General features: G+C 52.4%; 1 protein-coding gene across 6 annotated transcripts; it reads left to right on the forward strand.

Annotated features, from left to right (window-relative positions):
* Window positions 1-1913: 1913 nt before the first annotated feature.
* Window positions 1914-19657, forward strand: NYAP1 (neuronal tyrosine phosphorylated phosphoinositide-3-kinase adaptor 1). 6 transcript variants are annotated; one of them, XR_004967650.1, is made up of 9 exons: window positions 1915-2410; window positions 3659-3810; window positions 5133-5488; window positions 5967-7478; window positions 8321-8539; window positions 8725-8834; window positions 9375-9722; window positions 11138-11175; window positions 18966-19065. XR_004967650.1 is itself a non-coding variant. In XM_036310136.1 (8 exons), the coding sequence occupies exons 2-8, from the start codon at window positions 3743-3745 to the stop codon at window positions 19039-19041; spliced, it is 2379 nt and encodes a 792-aa protein (XP_036166029.1). In that variant the 5' UTR covers window positions 1915-2410; window positions 3659-3742; the 3' UTR covers window positions 19042-19171. The 6 variants fall into 6 exon arrangements, 5 of the variants coding, with proteins under 5 accessions (XP_036166028.1, XP_036166029.1, XP_036166030.1 ...); XM_036310136.1 differs by lacking the exon at window positions 9375-9722 and having other exon boundaries at window positions 18966-19171; XM_036310135.1 differs by lacking the exons at window positions 9375-9722; window positions 11138-11175 and having other exon boundaries at window positions 1914-2410; window positions 18966-19657.
* Window positions 19658-21119: the final 1462 nt, after the last annotated feature.

Genomic DNA, 21119 nt, shown 5'->3' on the forward strand with positions numbered 1-21119 from the left:
GAATCGAACCCGGGACCCTTCAGTCCGCAGGCCGACGCTCTATCCACTGAGCCAAACCGGTTTCAGCAAAATTTTTAACCAATATTTAGGATTAGGAATAATTAACCCTTTGCGGTCGTATTAAATTTGGACATGGGTGTCATACTGGTCGGAATTAATTTCCATTGAAAGAGCAGTGATACATAACATGCAAGATTATGAAGGATAAACAAGATTTGTGAATTCTTTTTTGGAACTACGTCACTACTAGAATCACTACAAACATTATCACTTTCTACGTCAGAGTCAGTATTCAAGGTGCCAAAATAAAACTCTTCATCGTTACTTTCAGATTCGCAGTACACTTCTTTCGGTAACTTTCTTTTTGCCATTTTGGAGTATTATTTTGAAATATCTTAACAAGCGAGAATGCCTAATTACAGTTAAACGTAACTTGTAAAGCTTTATCTGAAATTCTGCGAAGTATCTCTGAAGCTTGTCGATTTCTTCACTCTCAAAAGGCGACTGACTCGCCACGGTGTTTTGCATGGCGAGTGTGGAACAACCGCGTTTGTTTATATTGAGTTTCGATATCTCCGATTTGTCGGGGCAATGTTTTGGTTCGTGACAAGGTCGCTTAGACACTTAAGAGCTTTCAGAGAAATTATGAACTGATACATGAATGGAGTTAAGATTCGTATGGTTCCTTGCTGTGGTGGCTGAGAGCAGACAAACGACCGCAAAGGGTTAAATGATGCAAAGCCCCTTGGGCCCCCATGCTTATATATTTATCATTTATCTCTTTGTTAAAATGCATCTGCACTCCTGCCTCTCTCCCTTCATGGTAACAATGGCTACCATAGCCAGGTTCTGAGGCCTCCCAAATATGAAGTCCAAGAGGCAGCCCCCCCCCAAAAAAAACTCTCTCCCTCTGGAAATATTCAGAACATATTCCTGTTGCCCCCCCCCTCAGATTCTTCTTCTTTCAGCTCTGACTAGTTACAGATTATCCAAAACCCATTTTTAGACCCTCCCCTTCCCATGGCTTTAGATCCTCTGTATCATTTTGGACTTCTCTGAGTCTATAGTCCTAGGGAGGGTATTGGTCTCTACAGAAATGTTTGTTGAACCAATCAATAAAAACTCATTCACACTAAGGTGTAAAAGAAAAAAAACCTGTTGTTTTAATGTATTACCTCTCTTGGGGGCATTTATAACAGCCCTTTAATGTAGGGGGCCCTTTACACTTGTATCCATTACTGCCCCCAACATTATTGAGGTAGGTATGAGATGAGGCAACTGTGAGAGGTTGCGCTATTTGCCCAAAGCCACACAGCACATCTTGAGAGACTGCCATATAAAGTAACATTCACAGCTCCCAGGGATTAGGGCGTGGGTATCTTTTGGAGGTCCATTTTTCAGCCGGTTAAGGGTAGAATTGAGGTTTTCTTGCAGCTAACCTGCACCAAAGGTAACTCCAAAGGAGGAATTTCTCATGGAGCTGATGAGAAAAGCGATGGGGGAAGGGGGCGAGGTCTCAGCCCTGAGCGACCATCCGGCCTTGGCCAAGGTGGCTGCAGTCAGACCTATCCAGAGCGCCCGGGTCCGGGCGGGCTCCGCCCGCGGAGTCAAAGGTTGCAGGGAGGATGACTTGGGCTGCGGGGGCGGCCTGGCCCAGACTGGGCCCAGAAAGTGAAAGAGGCCCAGGCGCCTGGGAGGCTGGACGGATAGAGGACCAGCACCCAGCGAGCCAGCACGGTGCCCTCCCGCACCTGGGGGGGCGGCGGGAAGCTGGCGTCCAGCCAGTGGCGCACGCCCCCTGCTGGGCAGAGACAAGGAAGGTCCCGCTCCGGTCTCAGCGCCCCTCGGCCCAGAAAGCGGCCCCCCCTGCCGGCCTCGCCGCCTCACTGCACTCCGGGCTCCGCAGCCGCAGACTCGCCCCTGCCGGTCGCGGGGTGCGCAGGCGGGGAGCCCCTGGCGCACAAGGGACTCGCGCGGTGCAAGCCTCGGGCTGCCGCTGGGGGGCACCGCTGCGCGCTGCGCCTGGCTTCGCTCCGCGGGGACCTTGGCCACCGAACGGAGCACGGCCCGGCCGGGCACCGGGCGAGAGGCGGCGAGGAGCGGACGCCCCAAAGCGGGGGCTGGCTGGCGCCAGGTTCCCAGCGCCCCACGGCCTTTCTCCGAGTCCTCCCGAGGACTCCGTGGCCCCCGTACCTCCCACCCCAGCCAGGCGGCCGCTCCCCTCCGTCCTTGGAGAGTGTGGAAGGGTGGGTTTGGGGCCGGGGGCGGGTCTGGGGGCGGACCCGGAGGCGGGGCTGTCTCTGCGGCAGGACCCAGCTCGGCTTCCCCCAGTCTCTCTCTTGTCTCTCCTCCTCCCTCCTCCTGCTCCGGGCGGAGCCCGGCATGGGGGGGCCGGCGTCCGGCAGGCCAGGTACGGTTATGTAGAAATTGGGGAGGCTTGGTGCGGGGAGGTGGAATGGGGGGGATCAGGGGCAGGGAGGATTGGCGGACTGAGAGACGGAGAAACCCAGGATAGCCGGACAAGGGGAAGGGGAGGGGTGCCCGTGAACCTGGGGCCCTTGGATGGAGAGGGGGATGAAGCCGGCCAGGTTTGGAATCGACAAGGAAGGGAGAGGACGGCAGTGAGGAGGGGCGCCTGGGAGGAGAGGTGAGGCTGAGGCGCAGGAGAGTGTGTTTGGGGGAAGCGAAAGCAGGCAGGTATGGAGGCCGCAGCTCTAAAGGTAGCTACGGGGCCAGACTGGAGATACCAGGGTGGGATTGAGGGGCGGGGACTGGAAGAAGGTAGCCGGAGCCTCCCAAATCCTGGAGGAGGAAGAAGGTGATTTGAGCTATCAGCGAGGGAAGCGGAGACGATCGCTGAGGAGCCAGGGCGCAGGATGAGGGGTGGACGGAGGCCCGGGCCCAGGCGAAGAACTGGAAGGGGGAAGGCAGGGGATGAAGATATTTGGATGGTAGTATTGTTAATACCCAACTCAGAGTGCCCCTACCCTTTCTCCAGCATCCCAGCCCTGCCCTCCTGACACCCCCCAGCCTCAGGGCCCAAGATGGGGTGGGGAATCTGACTACCTCCCCCTTCCCCAGTGGGGTGCAATGTTTGCAAGTAGGCCCAGGCATAACTCCTTGTCTGTAGGTATGTCCAGTTCTGTGCAGCCTATTTGTGTGTGTCTGCCTAGAGGTCTGTGTGACTGTGGGTGTGTCAAGTGTTTATGTCTGTGCGTCTGACTGTTCCTCGGTTGTGTTTACCTACGCTGATCTGTGTGTCTGGTCCTCTGTTTGTAGATAAGCGTCTATGGCCCCATGGTTTGTGTGTCTGAATGTGTGTCTGTGGGGCCTGTTTGGTGGATCAGGATGTATTTACAGGATGAGCATCTCTGTTGGTCTGATTTCTCCAAAGTATGTATTTGTGGCTCTGAGCATCTTTATCAGGATGTGTGACTCTGTACAAATGTCCATCTATGTCTGTCTATCTGTCTGCGGGTCCTTAGAGGTGGCGTTGGGTTTGTGTGCCTCTGTTTTCTCTCTAAGGACCCGAGTCATGTCTCTGTTCCTTTCCCTCTCTCTCTCTCTCTCTCTCTCTCTCTCTCTCTCTCTCTCTCTCTGATTCCTGCTCCCCCCACCCCACCTTTCTTCTTTTTCTTCTTCCCATCCCCCCACCAAGTGGATCCGGGACCCAGGGAGGGCCTTCCTCCGGGCCTGGTGGCTCTAAGCAGGGCCCCCCAGCCCCCACCTCCTACTTCACGACATGAACCTTCTCTACCGAAAAACCAAGCTGGAGTGGAGGCAGCACAAGGAGGAGGAGGCCAGGAGGAGGTAAGGCTGTGTCCTGGAATGCCCCCTTACCTGCCTACTTCTGCCTCCCCCTAGCTGGGTCACGTCCCTTCTGATCTCAGAGCCTGTACAGAACTGCTGGAATGGCACACACCCTGTCCCCACCCTGCTCCTGCCTCCAGACTCTGTCCTGCCCTTTTGGGGGGCTTCCAGCTTAGGAGCACCCTGTTGGCTCTTCTCCATTCCCAGAGGCCCAAGGCACTCCTTCCTCACTCACCTCTGGCCTGTGGTCTTCTCTCAATTTGGGGCTGGCTCCTGGCTCCCCTGGCACCTGACCTTGGAAGGGGCAGGCCATGCTGCACTCACAGTCCAGGGATGGGGTCATTTGTGGGGCACCAGAGAAGATCCATTTGGCCCCCTCTCAGCCTCTGCTGGGAGAGGTGAGTGGCCAAGTGGTAGGGCTGTGTGTGTGTGGTAAGGGACATGTAGGCCCTACAGAAGACCCAGAGCTTGCCCTCTCTCCTTGCCCTCCCAGGGACCTGGGGTCTGGCCTCTTTTGTCTTGCTCCCTTCTCATCTTCACTCCCATTGACTGCACAGCCTCTTGGAGCCTGAGTCAGAGCCATTTCCCTGCTCCCTTCTCCCTCCTCGAAACTAGAGTTTAATTCTTGTTAATTAGATTAATCAGAGCTATCATTGCAGTGATCTCTTCCTAATGAAGGGTTAGTAGACAGGGCCTTAATGAAAGCCCACCCCACAGTTCTCCCCCTCTTGCCTGCCAGCCATCCCCTAACCTTCACTCATCCAGAAGCTCAGAGGACAGTGAAAGGGAATGGGGGTGAGCCTGGGAGGGTGACAGAGCGAGGACAGCACTGAGGAGAGAGACAGACAGAGATCAGATCAGCGGGGGGAGGCCGCTCTAGCGATGTGGCGGTACAGCCCCGCGTCTGGGAGAGGAGGTGCGGTGTGGTGTGGAGCTTAGGCCACTGAGGCTGGACGTGGGGAAGGCCAGAGGCCAGGTGTGAGCAGGAGTGAGAAGGAGCAGAACTGTGGTGGCAGGTGTGAGCCAGATGGGGTTGTGCTGCCTGGGTGTGCCATCTCTCTGCCTATGTATGAAATCGTCCACATGTGTGCTGTATGCTGGATGTGCCTAGGCTGAGATCGGCCAGCACTGGGCTGCTCCCCTGCACATACTTACCTCTCCTCTCATCCCATTTTTAAAGCCCAGGGATTCTGCCTGAAGCTTCTACTTCAGTGCCCTGGACCTTCAGGCCTCCCCCCATCCCCCCCAGTCCCTCTTCTTTCTCCCTGGGAGGCCACAGGGTTGCAACCGACCTCTGCTCCATCTTGGCCTTCTCTCCCCAGCTCCAGTAAGGAGGTGGCTCCTGCAGGCTCGGTAGGGCCCGGGGCTGGCCCGGGGCCCGGGGTCCGTGTGCGGGACATCGCCTCTCTGCGCCGCTCCCTCAGGATGGGCTTCATGACTATGCCCGCCTCCCAGGAGCACACCCCCCACCCCTGCCGCAGCGCCATGGCCCCTCGATCCCTCTCCTGCCACTCGGTGGGCAGCATGGACAGTGTGGGGGGTGGTCCTGGGGGAGGAGGTGGGGGTCTCACTGAGGACAGCAGCACACGAAGACCCCCGGCCAAGCCCCGGAGACACCCCAGCACCAAGCTCAGCATGGCAGGGCCCGGGGCAGAGACGCCCCCTAGCAAGAAGGCAGGTGAGATACCCCCAACCCTCCCCAGGGGAAGCACGGAGTGGGGAATTGGAAGGATCCGTTCCAGGCCAGGGGAGGCCTGCTGGGAGGGTTCATTCAGGGAAGAACCAAGGAAGTGGAAGGTTTCGTTCTCAGAGGGGCTGGGGGTGGTTCCTTTTTGGAAGGGTGTGAGATGGATTATTCAAGGACAGGGGAAGTTTCCTGAAAAGTTCCATCTTGGGGAAGGAGTGACATGTCCTTGGAGGTACATGAGGGTGGGAGAGAACTGAGGGTGGGAGCTTCAGATTTTGAGGAGTTCATTAGAAGGACTGCGGGCTGACTGGTAAGATGGGAACCCACTGGAGCTGTAAGTTGAGAAATGTGGGCAAAATGAAGAGGCAGCTATGTCCTTGCAGGCGGGTCAAGAGGTCAGAAAGGGTCTCCCCTATTCCCGTCCGCAAACAAGAGCACAGTTTATTTTTCTCTTTCCCGTTTTTCCCAGGCTCACAGAAGCCAGCCCCAGAGGGCCGAGAGTCTAGCCGGAAGGTTCCTCCACAGAAGCCCAGGCGAAGCCCCAACACCCAGCTCTCTGTCTCCTTCGATGAGTCCTGCCCCCCAGCTCCCTCTCCCCGAGGGGGAAACTTGCCCCTTCAGCGCCTCAGTAGAGGGTCCTGCATCGCTGGGGACCCTGAGGTGGGTTCCCAAGAAGAAGAGCCCGTGTACATTGAGATGGTGGGGGATGTCTTCAGGGGAGGAGGGAGATGTGGAGGGGGCCTGACTGGGCCCCCTCTTGGGGGTGGGGGTCCGACCCCTCCAGCTGGCGCTGACTCAGACTCGGAAGAGAGCGAGGCCATATACGAGGAGATGAAATATCCGCTGCTCGAGGAGGCAGGGGAAGGCCGGGCCAACGGGCCCCCTTCGCTGACCATCACCTCCTCGCAACACCAGCCTCATGCCCTCCAGCCCCACACCCACCATCGTCCAGCCTCAGCCCTCCCAAGCCGGAGGGACGGGACACCCACCAAGACCACTCCTTGTGAAATCCCCCCGCCCTTCCCTAACCTCCTTCAGCATCGCCCTCCACTTCTGGCCTTCCCCCAAGCCAAGTCTGCTTCCCGAACCCCTGGCGATGGGGTCTCAAGGCTACCAGTCCTCTGCCACTCCAAGGAGCCAGTGAGCTCTACCCCAGCTCCCCAAGTGCCTGCCCGAGAGCTGGAGACGCCTCCCCTACCACCGCCGCCTCCTGCTGCCAACTTGCTGCTGCTGGGACCCTCGGGCCGGGCCCGGAGCCACTCAACACCGCTGCCACCCCAGGGCTCTGGCCAGCCCCGGGGGGAGCGGGAGCTCCCCAACTCCCACAGCATGATCTGCCCCAAGGCGGCAGGGGCGCCGGCAGCCCCTCCTGCCCCAGCCACCTTGCTCCCTGGCCCCCCCAAGGACAAGGCTGTGTCTTACACCATGGTGTACTCAGCAGTCAAGGTGACCACCCACTCCGTCCTGCCAGCTGGGCCTCCCTTGGGTGCTGGGGAGCCCAAGACAGAGAAGGAGATCTCAGTCCTCCATGGGATGCTGTGCACCAGCTCGAGGCCCCCCTTACCTGGGAAGTCCAGCCCCCACAGCGGAGCCATGGGCACAGCAGCTGGGGTTCTCCATCACCGAGGCTGCCTGGCCTCCCCACACAGCCTTCCGGACCCAACTGCAAGCCCCCTAACCCCCTTCTGGACCTACCCAGCCTCAGCAGCTGGGCTTAAGAGACCCCCTGCCTATGAAAGCCTCAAGGCTGGGGGGGTGCTGAATAAGGGCTGTGGAATGGGGGGCCCATCCCCCCTGGTCAAGATCCAGCTGCAAGAGCAAGGGACTGATGGGGGTGCCTTTGCCAGTATTTCCTGTGCCCACGTCATCGCCAGTGCAGGGACACCAGAAGAAGAGGAGATGGGCGCAGCGGCATTTGGGGCAGGCTGGGCTCTGCAGCGGAAGGTCCTGTATGGAGGAAGGAAGGCAAAAGAACTGGACAGTGAGTGAAAGGAAGGTGGGAGGGGTGCGGATGTCCATGGTGATTTAGGGGAGGCCTTGGAGGAGTTATTTGGAAGCCATGGCCCATTGTCCTGAACTGGGAAGCGTTCTGGGAGACCAGAGGGCCGGGGGTATGCAGTGGACTAAAGGGACGGGGTTCCCAAGTGTGTGCTGAAGGGGCAGTAAGATCTGGGCTGGGGAGGTAGAATCTGGCCCCCAGAGCAGCCTCTCCTCCTGCCCCATCCTGCTGTACTCCCTGCCCCTCCCTTTGCTGGGCTGCAGGGGTGTGTGTGAGTGTGCGCACACTTGGAGCTAAACACAGCTGCCTCCCAGCTGTTACCATGGCAACTTGTCCAGACTGGAGGAAAAGGAGAGGGAGGCCCCTACTGTTGCCTGGCAACGCAATGCTCTGCCAGGCCTACTCTCAGTGATGAGCTTAGCTCACAGTCAGCCCTTCCTCCAACAATTTCCCCCCAACATACACACGCACACTTCCTGGCTCAGGATACAGGATTCTTCCCCTCCTGGAGATAGGGCCCCTGTTCTGTTTCGGTAGGTAGTCATTACAGCCCTATCTGGGGCTGCAGGGGCTTGGAAGCTAAAGCTGGGAGAGGGTAGGCCCCTCTGCCAGGAGTCATACCAGTGATTGCAATGGAAGGTAGCGATACTCGGGTTCCTCCTGTGTGTGAATGTGCTGGGGAGTGTGACATAGCCCCCTCCCTTCCCAGCTGTGACCTGCAAAGGGGCAGCTACTTGTGATCCACCCTCGCTGCAGTGTGTGGAGCTGGGGGAATAGCAAGACCCCTCCCACATACAGGCACTGAGCTCTCCTTGTCATCCCAGCAGAGGCTGAGGAGAGTGCCCGGGCCTGGAACGGCAGCACCGAGGGTCCAGCCAAGGTGGAGCGCGAGGACAGGGGTCCTGTGGCATCAGGGATCCCAGTGAGGAGCCAGGGGGCAGAGGGCCTGCTGGCCAGGATCCACCACGGAGGAGACCGAGGAGGGAGTCGCACGGCGCTGCCCACACCCTGCCAGACCTTTCCGGCCTGCCACCGAAATGGAGGTGACACCCGGCCCTGTACACAGATGGGTTGGGCTGGGGGGAATCTCCCAGGGCCCATGTCCTGGGGCCTACACCCTAATACCTCATCTGCATCCCCTTCCCTCTGATGGGGCAGGGGGCTGAGAAGGGGCTGTCCTCCGAAAGGAGTGGGAGCCCTGAAGGCCCTTCCCTCACTTCCTCCTCAGACTTCACCGGAGGCTACCGCCTGGGGCGCTCTGCCTCCACCTCTGGAGTCCGGCAGGCCGTGTTCCACACCCCCAGACCCTGCAGTCAGCCCCGGGATGTCCCCAGCCAGGTGAGGAGGAAGATGAGGTTGGGTTATATTTGTGAAGGGACAGATAGAGAGGAAGGCCAGGATGTGGAAGGAAAGGCATGAAGTCAGGCTGGGCCCTGGCACAGACTAATAGAGTCCAGGCAGAGGCGGGCGGTGGCGGGGCGGGGGAATTTGGGGGAGGATCCTGGAAAGGGGCTGCTTATGATGGGCAAGCCAGGCAGGGCCGCCACTGGTGGACAGTGTACCTTTGTGCACCCGCTCTGCGGGGACCACTGGAAAAGTGCATCCGACGAGGAAGGCAGCTTTTCAAAGGTGCCCCGTCCACAGGGTGAGATAGGCACAGCCTGGCCGCAGGGCTCACCGCCGGGCAAAGGGTGGTGCCAGGGCTGGGTTTCTGCTCCCATCGGTGCCCCCGCCAGGGGGAGAGGATCGGGTTAGGAGAAGACTTGTTGCTGGGAGAAGGCACTGGTCTCCGCCGGGGGGACAGGGCACGGTCATTCTGAGGCCCCCCCTTCTCCCTTTCTCCCCACGTCGGGGCGGCGGCGGGAGGAAGGCGCACAGACCCACCCTGCACTGCCGCTGCCTCTGCCCCTGCCGCCCCAGCCGGCCCGCGAGCGCGACGGCAAGCTGCTCGAGGTGATCGAGCGCAAACGCTGCGTGTGCAAGGAGATCAAGGCGCGCCACCGGCCCGACCGGGGCCTCTGCAAGCAGGAGAGCATGCCCATCCTCCCCAGCTGGAGGCGGGGGCCCGAGCCCCGAAAGTCCGGCACCCCGCCCTGCCGCCGGCAGCACACCGTCCTCTGGGACACTGCCATCTGAGGAGGGCGGGAGGCCGGGGCAGCAGGACTGGGGAGCAGGGCAGGGCTCTCCGAGAGACTTGCCTTGAATGAGGGACCCTTGAAGGACCAGGTGAGAGAGAGCCACCCCGGCCCTTCATCCTAACCCCTGGAGGCGGGGAGTCTGCCAGGCCCATCGGGCTTGGGGCACTAGCAGCACCCACAGACATTTGGGGGAGGAGGAGGGTTTGCTTGAAGTTGGGAGTGAGGCTCTCACTGCTCTTCCCACTCAGCGTGGTAGACCCCTCCCTAGAGGGCGAAGGCCAAGCCAGAGGTCAGCATGGGGGTGGAGGGAAGGGTTAGGGAGGAAGGGGACGGGCCAACTGAAGGAGGGACTAGAGAGTGAGAGGTGAAGGAGCTCTTATAGAGTCGGGAATTGGGGAGGGCATATTTATTTTATTTATTTTAGTCTAGAGGGCAGTTCTGCCGCCCCCCCCCCCCCAAGCAAGGAGTGGGGAGTCGAGAGCAATTAAAGGAAAGCACGTTTGCACTCTCCCCGACGCCTAAAAGCCCCACTATCCAGGCCTGCCCCAAAGCTAGGGATTGGTCTGGAGGGCAGCAGACTCATTTACAGTATTTACAAGTCGCCAGAATTTGGTAGGGAGCTGGCCTGTTCTGAAACAGGCATCTTCTTTAGCTCTGGAGTGAGGATCTGGCACCAGGGATGGGTGGGATGATGGGGAAGGAGGGAAATTTTTGTGGGTGGGGGGAGGGCAGGGTATTTATTTAAATTTTAAAAAATCAGAAGAGATGTCAGGAATTTTTTTTTTAATTCCTTTCTTGCAGAATAATATATTAAAAGACTAATGATCCTAAAACTGGCTTCTTAAATTTCAGTGTGCTCTGCCTTTCTTACATTTGTTTCCTTTTCCCTCTGACCCTTGGTTTGTGGGAGTTGAGGGTTGTGCAGGGAGGGTTGAGTGGCTGTAGTAATGGGGACAGGTGGAGTGTGAGGCAAGTTTTCAGTGACTCAACATATTTATGGAGCATCTGATGTGTGCTTGACAATGTGCCGATGCAGAAGGAATATTCAAACTAAGACCTGCCCTGGAGCAGTTGTGATCTACCCAGGGAGATGAACTGCCTGAGCTGACACTAGCCAGGGCTCCAGGAGTAAGAGAAGGAGAGGGCTGGGATCAGCTGAGAATGCTTCTTGGAAATTGAGCCTGTAAGGACAGGTAAGGTTTGGATGAGCAGGGGGAGGAAGGAAAGTCCCAAAGTCACAGTGATTGTCTGTAGAACAGTAGAAGATGGGGGTGCGGGCCAGGAAGTGTGTTTAAATTATACAGACGCAGCCCTGGCCGGGGAGGGGCCGGAGGGGCTCAGTTGTCTGAAGGGCCATCCCATACACCAAAAGGTTTTAGGTTCGATTCCTGGTCAGGGCATGTGCCTAGGTTGCAGGTCCCATTTCCTGTCTGGAGGAGTACGGGAGGCAACTGATCGATATTTCTCTCCCACAACAATGTTTCTCTCTCCCTCTCTCTGTAGAATCAATTAAACAACAACAACAGCAAACACCTCCTCAGGTGAGGATTAATAAATAGATAAGTAAACAATACAGTGGGCAATAGGGAGTCAGCCATGATGAAGCCGGTTGAGAAAGGTGGGCGTCAAAGGGACATGCTGGTCTTGGGGAGGAGCCGCGACAAATCCCGGGAGGTGACGCATCACGGGGAGGAGGATGAAAACAATGTCTGGGAGAACGGAGGACAAGAGACAAGGAGTGGGGGTGGGAGGAGGGAGAGCATCTCCCAAGCCCAGTTTGGAGCTTATGTGATTGGGGAAATGATCACTTGACACAGTAAGGAAAGCGGGGTTGAAAGGACTGTGAGTGAAGATCAATGAATTTGAAGCAATAGTGAATATTCAGTTAAAAGGTTTGTGGCCACCTAGAAAAGAGTTTCAAAAAATATGGATAATATGGATGTTTTTAAACAGTATGGAGGACATTTTTAAAAAACTTTGTCTTGTGTTTATTTTCATTCATATTAAAGAAATTATAACCAGCACATCAGACTTCTTGTTATTTCCTGGTTATTATTACATAAGGCTAATTTTTATATGTTTTAATTGATTTCGGAGAGGAAGGGAGAGGGAGAGAGAGAAACATAATTGATGAGAGAGAATCATTGATCAGCTGCCTCCTGCATATCCCCTACTGGGGATCAAGCCTGCAACCTGGGCATGTGCCCTGACCTCTCCTGGTTCATAGGTTGAGGCTCAACCACTGAGCCACACTGGCCAGGCACAAATGAAAATTTTTAAGTTTGAACACATTCACAATTTAAAAATATATGGCCAAGTCAATCTACAAACATAACTGGGAAAATTTTTCTTCTAACACATGAGAAAATGATTGGTACAATATGCAAGAAAGATTTTTGAGTTGATAAGAAAAAGAAAATCCAAACAAATGTGAAAAGAGGGCATGAACAGTTCACCGAAGAAACAGAAATTGCCAATAAACATGTCCAACCTTAACAATAAATAATGCAAAATAAAACAATAATGAAATACTTTTCACCTGTCAGGCAAAACTGAAAAAAATTCATAACATCAGTCTAGCAAATATGTGCAGGGAAGAGGCGGTCATTGTAAGTGTAGATTAATACAGCCTTTTTGGAGGTCAGTTTAACAGTATTTATTAAAATTTAAAATGTGCATGGTTTTGACTCAAAAATTCCATTTCCAGGAATTTATCCTATGGAAATAGTTACACAAGTGTACTAAGCTAAGTGTACAAGGATGCTAATTGCAGCATTGTTTGAAATAATGAAAAACTGGACACAACCCCTAATGTTCATCAGTATGGAACTAAGTCATTTATGGTATCAATGGAAAACTGAAGCTGTTAAATACAATGCAGAAGACATAACTGTTCTGAACACAAGAAGCGATTCATAATAAGTGAATAAAGTAATGTGCAGGAGAGTACATTGTAGAAAAAGCACATTTTGAGAAAAAATATTTGTAAGTTTTTATGTGGGTCTGGAAGGAAGTACACCAAATACTTGATGATGATTATTTTGAGGCCTGACAAGAGAGGTGTCTTAATGTGTTCAAAAAAATTTAGATTACTTAAATTTTCATTCTGAAATCAGAAAACTATGTATTTATTATTTTTTAAAATATATTTTATTGATTTTTTACAGAGAGGAAGGGAGAGGGATAGACAGTTAGAAACATCAATGAGAGAGAAACATCAATCAGCTGCCTCCCGCACACCCCCCACTGGGGATGTGCCCGAAACCAAGGTACATGTCGTTGACCGGAATCGAACCTGGGACCCTTCAGTCCGCAGTCTGACACTCTATCCACTGAGCCAAACTGGTTAGGGCATGTATTTATCATTTTTAAAAAATAAATAGTTATGTGTTCAAAGAGGATAAAGACAGAGGACGGGTTGTGCTCAGTGACAAGGAACAGAGGTAAGCACCAAGTGCCAGGTACTGTGGAGCCAGCATATGTGGGTTCAAATCCAGATGGGCACTTAGAGGTTGAAAAGAGAGAGGTAGGGATAGAGATGGAGACGAGGTGAGATGAGAAAAACTGGAATCTCAGCAGAGTTGGAAGGAGAGGCTGGATTGGATGCAGTCAGGGCAGTAAGGGCTCAGACAAAGGAAGGTGCTTAAGGATGCTGTGAGCCTGGGCAACCCAGACCTTTTGTGAGATATATGAGTGAAGGCCTGCAAAGAGTTAAAATGTTTAAAAAACTTAGACTATGCTGGAACTATACATCTCACATGAGGAGGGATGAGCACCCCCTGGGAAGTCAGCCTGGGCCCAGCCCTGCCTGCCTAACACCTGGTAAAACACCTGGATGTCCCCCCGGGGCCACCAAGCCACTTCCAACTCTGACTTTCCACCTTTTGAAACTCCAGCAAAACAGGGAGGCCTAAGGCAGTATAACCAGAGGTGAGAGTGTCCTGGAGCATTCAAGTCAAGAGGGTGATGGGAGCTGGGTGGGAGAGACCATCAGGAGGGAACCTATTCAAATTAAAGGGGGGAGAAAAGTACCTCAGAAATAATATGCTACCTTATTTTTTACGGCCAGTTTTCCCATTGAGATAATATTTCATCTCTGAAGAGAGATTTCTATAAAAGGGTCATGTCAAAAAGACTTGGGAGCAATTTTGAAGAGCTCTCAATGGCCAAAGGATGGGATAATTTAACCTCAAGATGGTTAAGAACTGGCCTGGCTGCTGTAGCTCAGTTGGTTGGAGGATTGTTTGATGCATCAAAGGGTCTCAGGTTCAATTCCTGGTCAGGGCACATACCTAGGTTTCAGGTTTGAGCCCCTGGTTGAGGTGTGTGCAGGAGGCAACTGATTGATGTCTCTCTCTCACATCAGATGTTTCTCTGTCTCTCTCCCTCTCCCTTCCTCCCAATAAAATGTATCCTCAGGTGAGGATTTTTTTTAAAAGGGTAAGAACTGCAGTAGGTTAGGAGACAAATATGGTTAAATTCATTAGTTCATAATGACAAATATTTCTCACCTTTGGAGAATGGCAGAGAATCAATTCATTATTTTAAGAACTGGTAAGTAAAGGGAAAGAATCAAGCCTCTATTCAGCTTTATAAAATCACTGGTGAAGGGAAATTTCTGTTTATATAAATACTAGAGGCCCGGTGCACAAAAATTTCTGCACTCAGGGGGGTCCCTCAGCCCGGCCTGTGCCCTCTCGCAGTCTGGGACCCCTCGGGGGATGACTACCTGCTGGCGTAGGCCCGCTCCCTGGGGGGATTGGGCCTAAGCTGGCAGTCAGACATCCCTCTGGCAGCCCGGGAGCCCTCGGGGGATGTCTAAGCTGGGAGCAGGCCTAAGCTGCAGTCGGACATCCTTAGCGCTGCTGAGGAGGCAGGAGAGGCTCCCACCACCACCGCTGTACTGGCAGCCATCAGCCAGGCTTGTGGCTGAGCAGAGCTCCCCCTGTGGGAGCGCACTGACCACCAGGGGGAAGCTCCTGCATTGAGCATCTGCCCCCTGGTGGTCAGTGTGTGTCATAGTGACCAGTCATTCCCAGTCCTTCTGCTGTTAGGGTCAATTTGCATATTATCCTTTTATTATATAGGAGTGCCCGGCCAGCCTGGGTGAGGGGCTGATGGCTGTTTGCAGGCTGGCCACAGCCCCTTCAGGGTGGGGGGTCCTGCTGGGGTGCCTGGCCAATCTGGGTGAGGGGCTGAGGGCCGTTTTCAGGCTGGCCACAACCCCCAGCCACCCAAGCTCCCAGTAGAGGCTGGCTGGAAGCAGGTATCTAGATTTATTTGTCTTCTATAATTGAAACTGTTGCCATGAGCGGAGGCCACAGCCGGCTCAGGGCTAGCGGGAAGCTTGGCTTCCTCCATCGCCCGGGCAACCAAGTCTCCTGCTTGCTCCAGTTCCGTGGCTGCCAGCCGCCATCTTGGTTGGGTTAATTTGCATATCGTTGCTCTGATTGGCTGGTGGGCATGACTTAGGGCGTAGCAAAGGTACAGTCAATTGGCATCTTTGTCTTTTATTAGTGTAGATTTTGGCTAGTACATGAAGACAGAATTTTAGAATTGGAATATCACCATGAGGTAATGGATCCAGGTATTGAGTTTCAGTAACAGTGATCATCACAAACACAGTACAAGAGACAACCAGACATGATGTGCTTCCTGATAGAAGAAAGTACCACCATCTATGAAGTGTTCTAGTCCCCCCAAAATTACCAATAGACCAAACAGCAGAACAACTGAACAACCAATCAAAGCGTAATATGCTAATGATATGTTAAGGCTGCTCAACTGCTCGCTATGACGTGCACTGACCACAAGGGGGCAGATGCTCTGACCAGTAGGTTAGCTTGCTGCTGGGGTCCAGGCAATGGGAACTGAGCAAGATGGAGCCCTTATGCGGTCCCTCCGCGGCCTGATCATGCACGGGTGGGGTCCCTCAGCCTGGCCTGCACCCTCTCACAATCCAGGACCCCTTGGGGGATGTCGGAGAGCCAGTTTTGGCCTGATCGCACAGGCCCCTCCCCTTGGGAGGGCACCAGATGCAGGGCTCATGGCTGGCAAGTGCTGCAGTGGCAGTGCGAGCCTCTCCCGATCAGGACTGATGGGGCATGAGCCCACAGCAGGCACAGTGGGGCTGGGATGAGCGGAAGCGGCAGGTAGGAGCTGCAGGTGGCGTTGGACTGCGGGTTTCAGCCCGATCCCTGCAGGCCACCCAGAGAGACCCCACCCATGCATGAGTTAATGCACCAGGCCTCTAGTTTATTTATAAAAAAAAAAAAAAGTTCTGTCATTCCCATGTATGTACATATGTGCTTTATGTTTTTTATTATTTACCACAAGTAAAGGTCAGGAATTGTTAGCTTTCTTTTAAATTTTTTTTACTGTTTCACTTCATTACTGCTGTGTATGTGCTCCATGTGGGTGACGTAGGTGCTTATGTAGGTGGGTTCCGACTTACAGTGAAAATCGAGTTATGTCGTGCCATAGGAACGGATCCCCGACGTAACCCAAGGACCTCCTGTATTGGATCCTAATTCAATCAAACAAACTTTTAAAAGCTCAGTTCTTACATTTGTGAGATAATTGGGAATATATGACCACTGACTGAATATTAGATGAAATTAAGGAATTATTATTAAACTTCTAGTGTAAAAATGTATTGTGGTTATGTATTTTTCAGATTCCTTTAAGAGATAACACTGAAATATTAATGGGATAAATTATATAAGGTCTGGGAGTTGCTTCAAAATAAAATGAAAAGTGAGAAAGTGAAAGGGGAACAAATGAATGAGTTGATCATTGTCGTGGCTGATGAATGTTTGGTCTTCCCTTGTGTCTGTTTGAAATTTTCCACAATAAAAAGTGTTTGTGTGTGTGTTTTTAAGTCAGTGTGATGAGTCAAAAATTTTCCTCCTTTGAAAAAAATGCAGGGTGAAACAAATGATTTGGGAAGCCCCTCCCAGCACACATAATTTAAAAATAACCTTTTCTTTAACAAAAAACCCACAACCTAATATATATATTAGAGGTCTGATGCACGGATTCATGCACATTCAAAAGAAATTAATTAAAAGAAATATTTTAGAGGCCGGGGAGGGACCAGGGGAGATTGGCCAGCCAGGGAGGGACCATGAGGGAGCTCCGGGTCATGTCCTGCCTGTCTTGCCCAGTCCCCATCAACAGGACCCCAGCAGCAAGCTAACCTACTGGTCAGAGTGTCTGCCCCCTGGTGGTCAGTGCACACCATAGCGACTGGTCAAACAGTCAAATGAACAGTTGGACACTTAGCACATTAGGCTTTTATTATATAGGATATGCATTGTAGAAAGTTTTCAAATATTGAAAAGCAAAAATAAAACAAAACACCATATTCCTACCACCCAGAGGTTACCATTTAACAATTTATACTAATAAAAGGGTAATATGCTAATTAGACCAGGAGACCTTCCAGGAGAACTTCCAGACAAAGCCATGGTGGCGGGGCTGAGGCAGAGGTGGTTAAGGGCAATCATGCCAGAAGGGGAGGGCAGTTGGGGGAAAGCAGGCCAGCAGTGGGGGGCAGTTGGGGGTGATCAGGCCAGCAGAGGGGGGAAGTTGGGGGCGATCAGGCCAGCAAGGGGGGACAATTGGGGGCAATCAGGCAGGCAGGCAGGTGAGCAGTTAGGAGCCAGCGGTTCCGGGTTGCAAGAGGGATGTCTGACTGCTGGATGTCCACAGGGATCAGGCCTAAACTGGCAGTCGGATATCCCCTGAGGGGTCCCAGATTAGAGAGGGTGCAGGCTGGGCTGAGGGACACCCTCCTCCTCCCCCATGTAGCGGGCCACTCGTCTATAATAAAAGCGTAATATGCAAATCGGCCGAACAGCAGAACAACCGTCTGGATGACCTTCCTGACAAAGCCGGGGCTGTGAGGGAAGCCAGTGCCGGGGAAGGAAGACCTACTCTTGCATGAATTTTGTGCATTGGGCCTCTAGTTTACTATATAACATTACAGAACTTTTTCTTCAAATATATATTTTTAAAAAATAAATAAAAAAATATTTAGTGATTTCCAAGAGCAAGAGAGAGAGAGAAGCATAATGATGAGAGAGAATCATTAATCAGCTGCCTCCTGCACGCCCCCTACTGGGGATTGACCCTGAAACCGGGGCATGTCCCTTGGACCAGAATCCAATCCAGGACCCTTCAGTCCACAGGCTGATGCTCTATTTACTGAGCCAAACCAGCTAGGGCTCTCAGAATATATTTTGAAAGCTGCTTTTCTCTGTTAATGGTCTCCATCTCCCCATGCCAATAGATTTTCATCTTATCTAACACCTAGGTCATATATACATTTCTTTAATTGTGCCCCAAAGTGTCCTGGTGTCTTAGCTTAGGCTGCCATAACAAGATACCATAAACTGGGTGGCTTACGCAACAGACATTTATTTCTCATGGCTCCGGAGACCGGGAAGTCCAAGGTTAAGGTGCTGGCTGATTCAGTTCCTAGCTTGTGGATGGCCACCTTCTCACTGTCTCCTCATATAGAGAGGGACAGGGACAGGGACAGGGAGAGGGCAGCACTAGTCTTTATTCATCTTCTTTTTTTTTTTTTTTTTTTGACAAATAAGTACCAAAATCTTTATTAATTTCCTAAGGTGCCATAACAAAGGAGCTCAAATAAGGTGGCTCCAGAACTTATGTTTGCACAGTTCCGGAGGCTAGCAGTTTGAAGTCAAGGTGATGGCTGGGGCTCTCTCTCTCTAGGCTCCAGGGAGGATCCTTCCTTGCCTTTTCCTGGCTTCTGGTGGTCGCTGGCTTCTTGGGCTTATAGCTGCTTCACTCCAGTCTCTGCTTTCATCATTAACATGGCCTTCCTCTACATATCTCAGGTTTAAATACCATAACTTAAAGAAAGATCATTTGAAATTTTTAACCTGTTAAAATATAGGTGGTATCTTTTTTTTTTTTTTCTCTTCCACAACATTTTTAATTCTTTAGTTTACATAGCAATTGTAACAACACAGTCCACAACACAGGACCAAACACATTTTGAGTAGGGAGTGGGCGTCTCTTTAGCATAACTTCTGAGCACGATTGTGTATTCATCTTCTTAAGAGGACCCTAATCCCATGATGGGGGCCCCAACCTCATGACCTCACCTAAACCTAATCACCTCCCAAGGTTTCATTTCCAAATGCCATCATATTGGAGGTTAGGGCTTCATCATATGAATTTCAGACTAAGAGTTTATCCTGAACCATACAATGCATCTGGTTGTTATGTTTCTTCGTGTCTTCTAAATTGACACATTATCTTTTCTTCTTTTGTTCCCATAACTCAACTGGTGAAACAGACTGGACCAGTTATCCTGCAGATGTCACACTCCCTGCATATGCTTAGCTGCTTTCTCAAGGTGCCTCGATGGTTGACAAGTACCAGGAGTGGAGCCACTTGCTATTCAGACCCAGGCGGCCTAATGCATGCACCTTCAGGGTGGCAGCCCATTCTGAGGGTGCAGACCCAATGCCCCTCTGTAACCTCCAAACTGTCCCTAGAGTGCAGTGAGGAGCATGTTGGCTGAGGACTCATCCAGGCCACCCGTTGGCTTTTGCCACCACCACCCCAGAGCAATTTTTACCACCAAAACTGGCTGGGAGCCAGAAACTACAGGCCAGAAATTTAAAAAAATTTCCACTGACCAAATGGTGACCTTATGCTGATTGTGCTTGACATTCCTGCCTTAAAACCCAGGGATGGGTGGGACGGTGAAATGTACACATTCCAGAAATTTCAGGTTAATGAGGGGAAACCTTTTGGAAAAATTAGAAACTACAAGGAAATTTTTAAATATGTGTATTATTTATTTTCCTGCCCATTCAGATCTGAAGTCACTTGGCTCATTGAGTAACATAAAATGTATCCTTGCATTTGGGTCATAAAACTGTCATGGTTGGTCTACTCAGAGATATGGAAATCGAGAATAAAAATGGAGAATATTTCTCCCATTCCACCCTCTATTTTGACTTTGAGGTTGAGTGAGTGAAAAGATCTATGAGGAAAAGTTCCCCTTCTCTCCTTTGTATTTCTTTCTCTCCCCCCCCCCCCCCCCAGGTGGTTCTAAGGTAAGGGAAAGAAGACAGCTCCTGATAAGAACTTCTTACAGAGGCAAACCCTTTCACTCAGGGAGGGAAAAGCTCCTGGCAGGAGGGACAATTCACTTCTAGAATTCCCTACTGGGGTGGGGGTGGGAGTAATCCACCTCCTTTCCGATAACAGAGGTAGAAAGCTGCCCACCCAACCTTGGCATCTTCAATCATTGCTCTGAAAGAGACCTGCCCCTGGCCCACCCTTCCTTGTGGTGGAAGGAGGATTTCCCGTCTGCTGTTCCAAAGGAGAGATGGGCCTCTGCAGAAGAAGAGGCATTGTGCCTGTCCACCAGTGGCCCACCACTCATTGCACCTTCAAGGGGGAGACCACTTGGGCCTTACAGTGTATGGGGTGGGGGTGGGGGTACAAGGGGACAGCAGAGAGGCCAGCCATTGCTCCTGGAGGTGCAGATGAGGGAGCAGCCTAAAACCACAGACTGGGTGTAGGGAGCGGCTGTACGGTTTAGCCTGGGACTGACCTGTTGGCAAAGCCACAAACAAGTCCCAGCTTAGAGGGCACAGTCCTCTTAGCATAATTAGGCTTGACCTTATGATGCTCCCTAGATCTTACCTGAGTAGCTAATGGGCTGAGGGAGGTGCAGCAAGTGCTGCCAAAACAAGTGAAACTCACAAGAACATTGTAACTATGGTGACCACTACCTTGTTTACCTCTGGCTGTAAAATAAAGGCTCAGCTTGCTGTCTGGATCTCTCTCTCTGTGGCCTCAGCCAGGCACAGGAAGATCCACCTAGAGGCCCAGCTTATTCCCTTTGTCTGTCTTTTCTTCATCATTCACCGCCCTCCCTCAGGCTTGCGAACCCTTGGCTGAGCTGGCTGGGCGCACGGGGCAAGCTGGGGGAGGATGAAAGAGGTGTGGCAGTAGAAGCACCCTGCCAAGCAGGCAAGCAACCCCTGTCCCTCCCAGAAGGGTGAGTGAGCCCAGGTGGCCAGAAAGTGACCTAGAAATACTCTGCATCCTAGTCAGTGGACATGAGTCCCTGATCCTGGTGGTATTGCAGCTTAAGAGGAGACTCTACTACCCAGGTGATGTGCTAACTGGTAGCTAGAGCATGGTTCTCAACCAGGTGATTTTGCCCTCCAGGGGACATCTGGCAGATTATTATTATTTTTAAAAAATATATTTTATTGATATTTTTTACAGAAAGGAAGGGAGAGGGATAGAGAGTTAGAAACGTCGATGAGAGAGAAACATCGATCCGGTGCCTCCTACACACCTCCCACTGGGGATGTGCCCGCAATCAAGGCACATGCTCCTGAGTGGAATCGAACCTGGGACCCTTCAGTCTGCAGGCCGACGCTCTATCCACTGAGCCAAACCAGTCAAGGCACATCTGGCAGAT

Source organism: Myotis myotis, unplaced genomic scaffold, assembly GCF_014108235.1.
Source record: "Myotis myotis isolate mMyoMyo1 unplaced genomic scaffold, mMyoMyo1.p scaffold_m19_p_5, whole genome shotgun sequence".
Classification (NCBI taxonomy): Eukaryota; Metazoa; Chordata; class Mammalia; order Chiroptera; family Vespertilionidae; genus Myotis; species Myotis myotis.

Excerpts from the sequence above, each read along its gene's own strand:
- NYAP1 (XM_036310133.1), top strand. The coding sequence starts at position 3,743 with ATGAACCTTCTCTACCGAAAAACCAAGCTGGAGTGGAGGCAGCACAAG. Across the intron at positions 5,489-5,966 it reads GCCCCCTAGCAAGAAGGCAG|GCTCACAGAAGCCAGCCCCA; the intron begins GTGAGATACCCC and ends CGTTTTTCCCAG. Across the intron at positions 7,479-8,320 it reads GAAGGCAAAAGAACTGGACA|CAGAGGCTGAGGAGAGTGCC; the intron begins GTGAGTGAAAGG and ends TTGTCATCCCAG.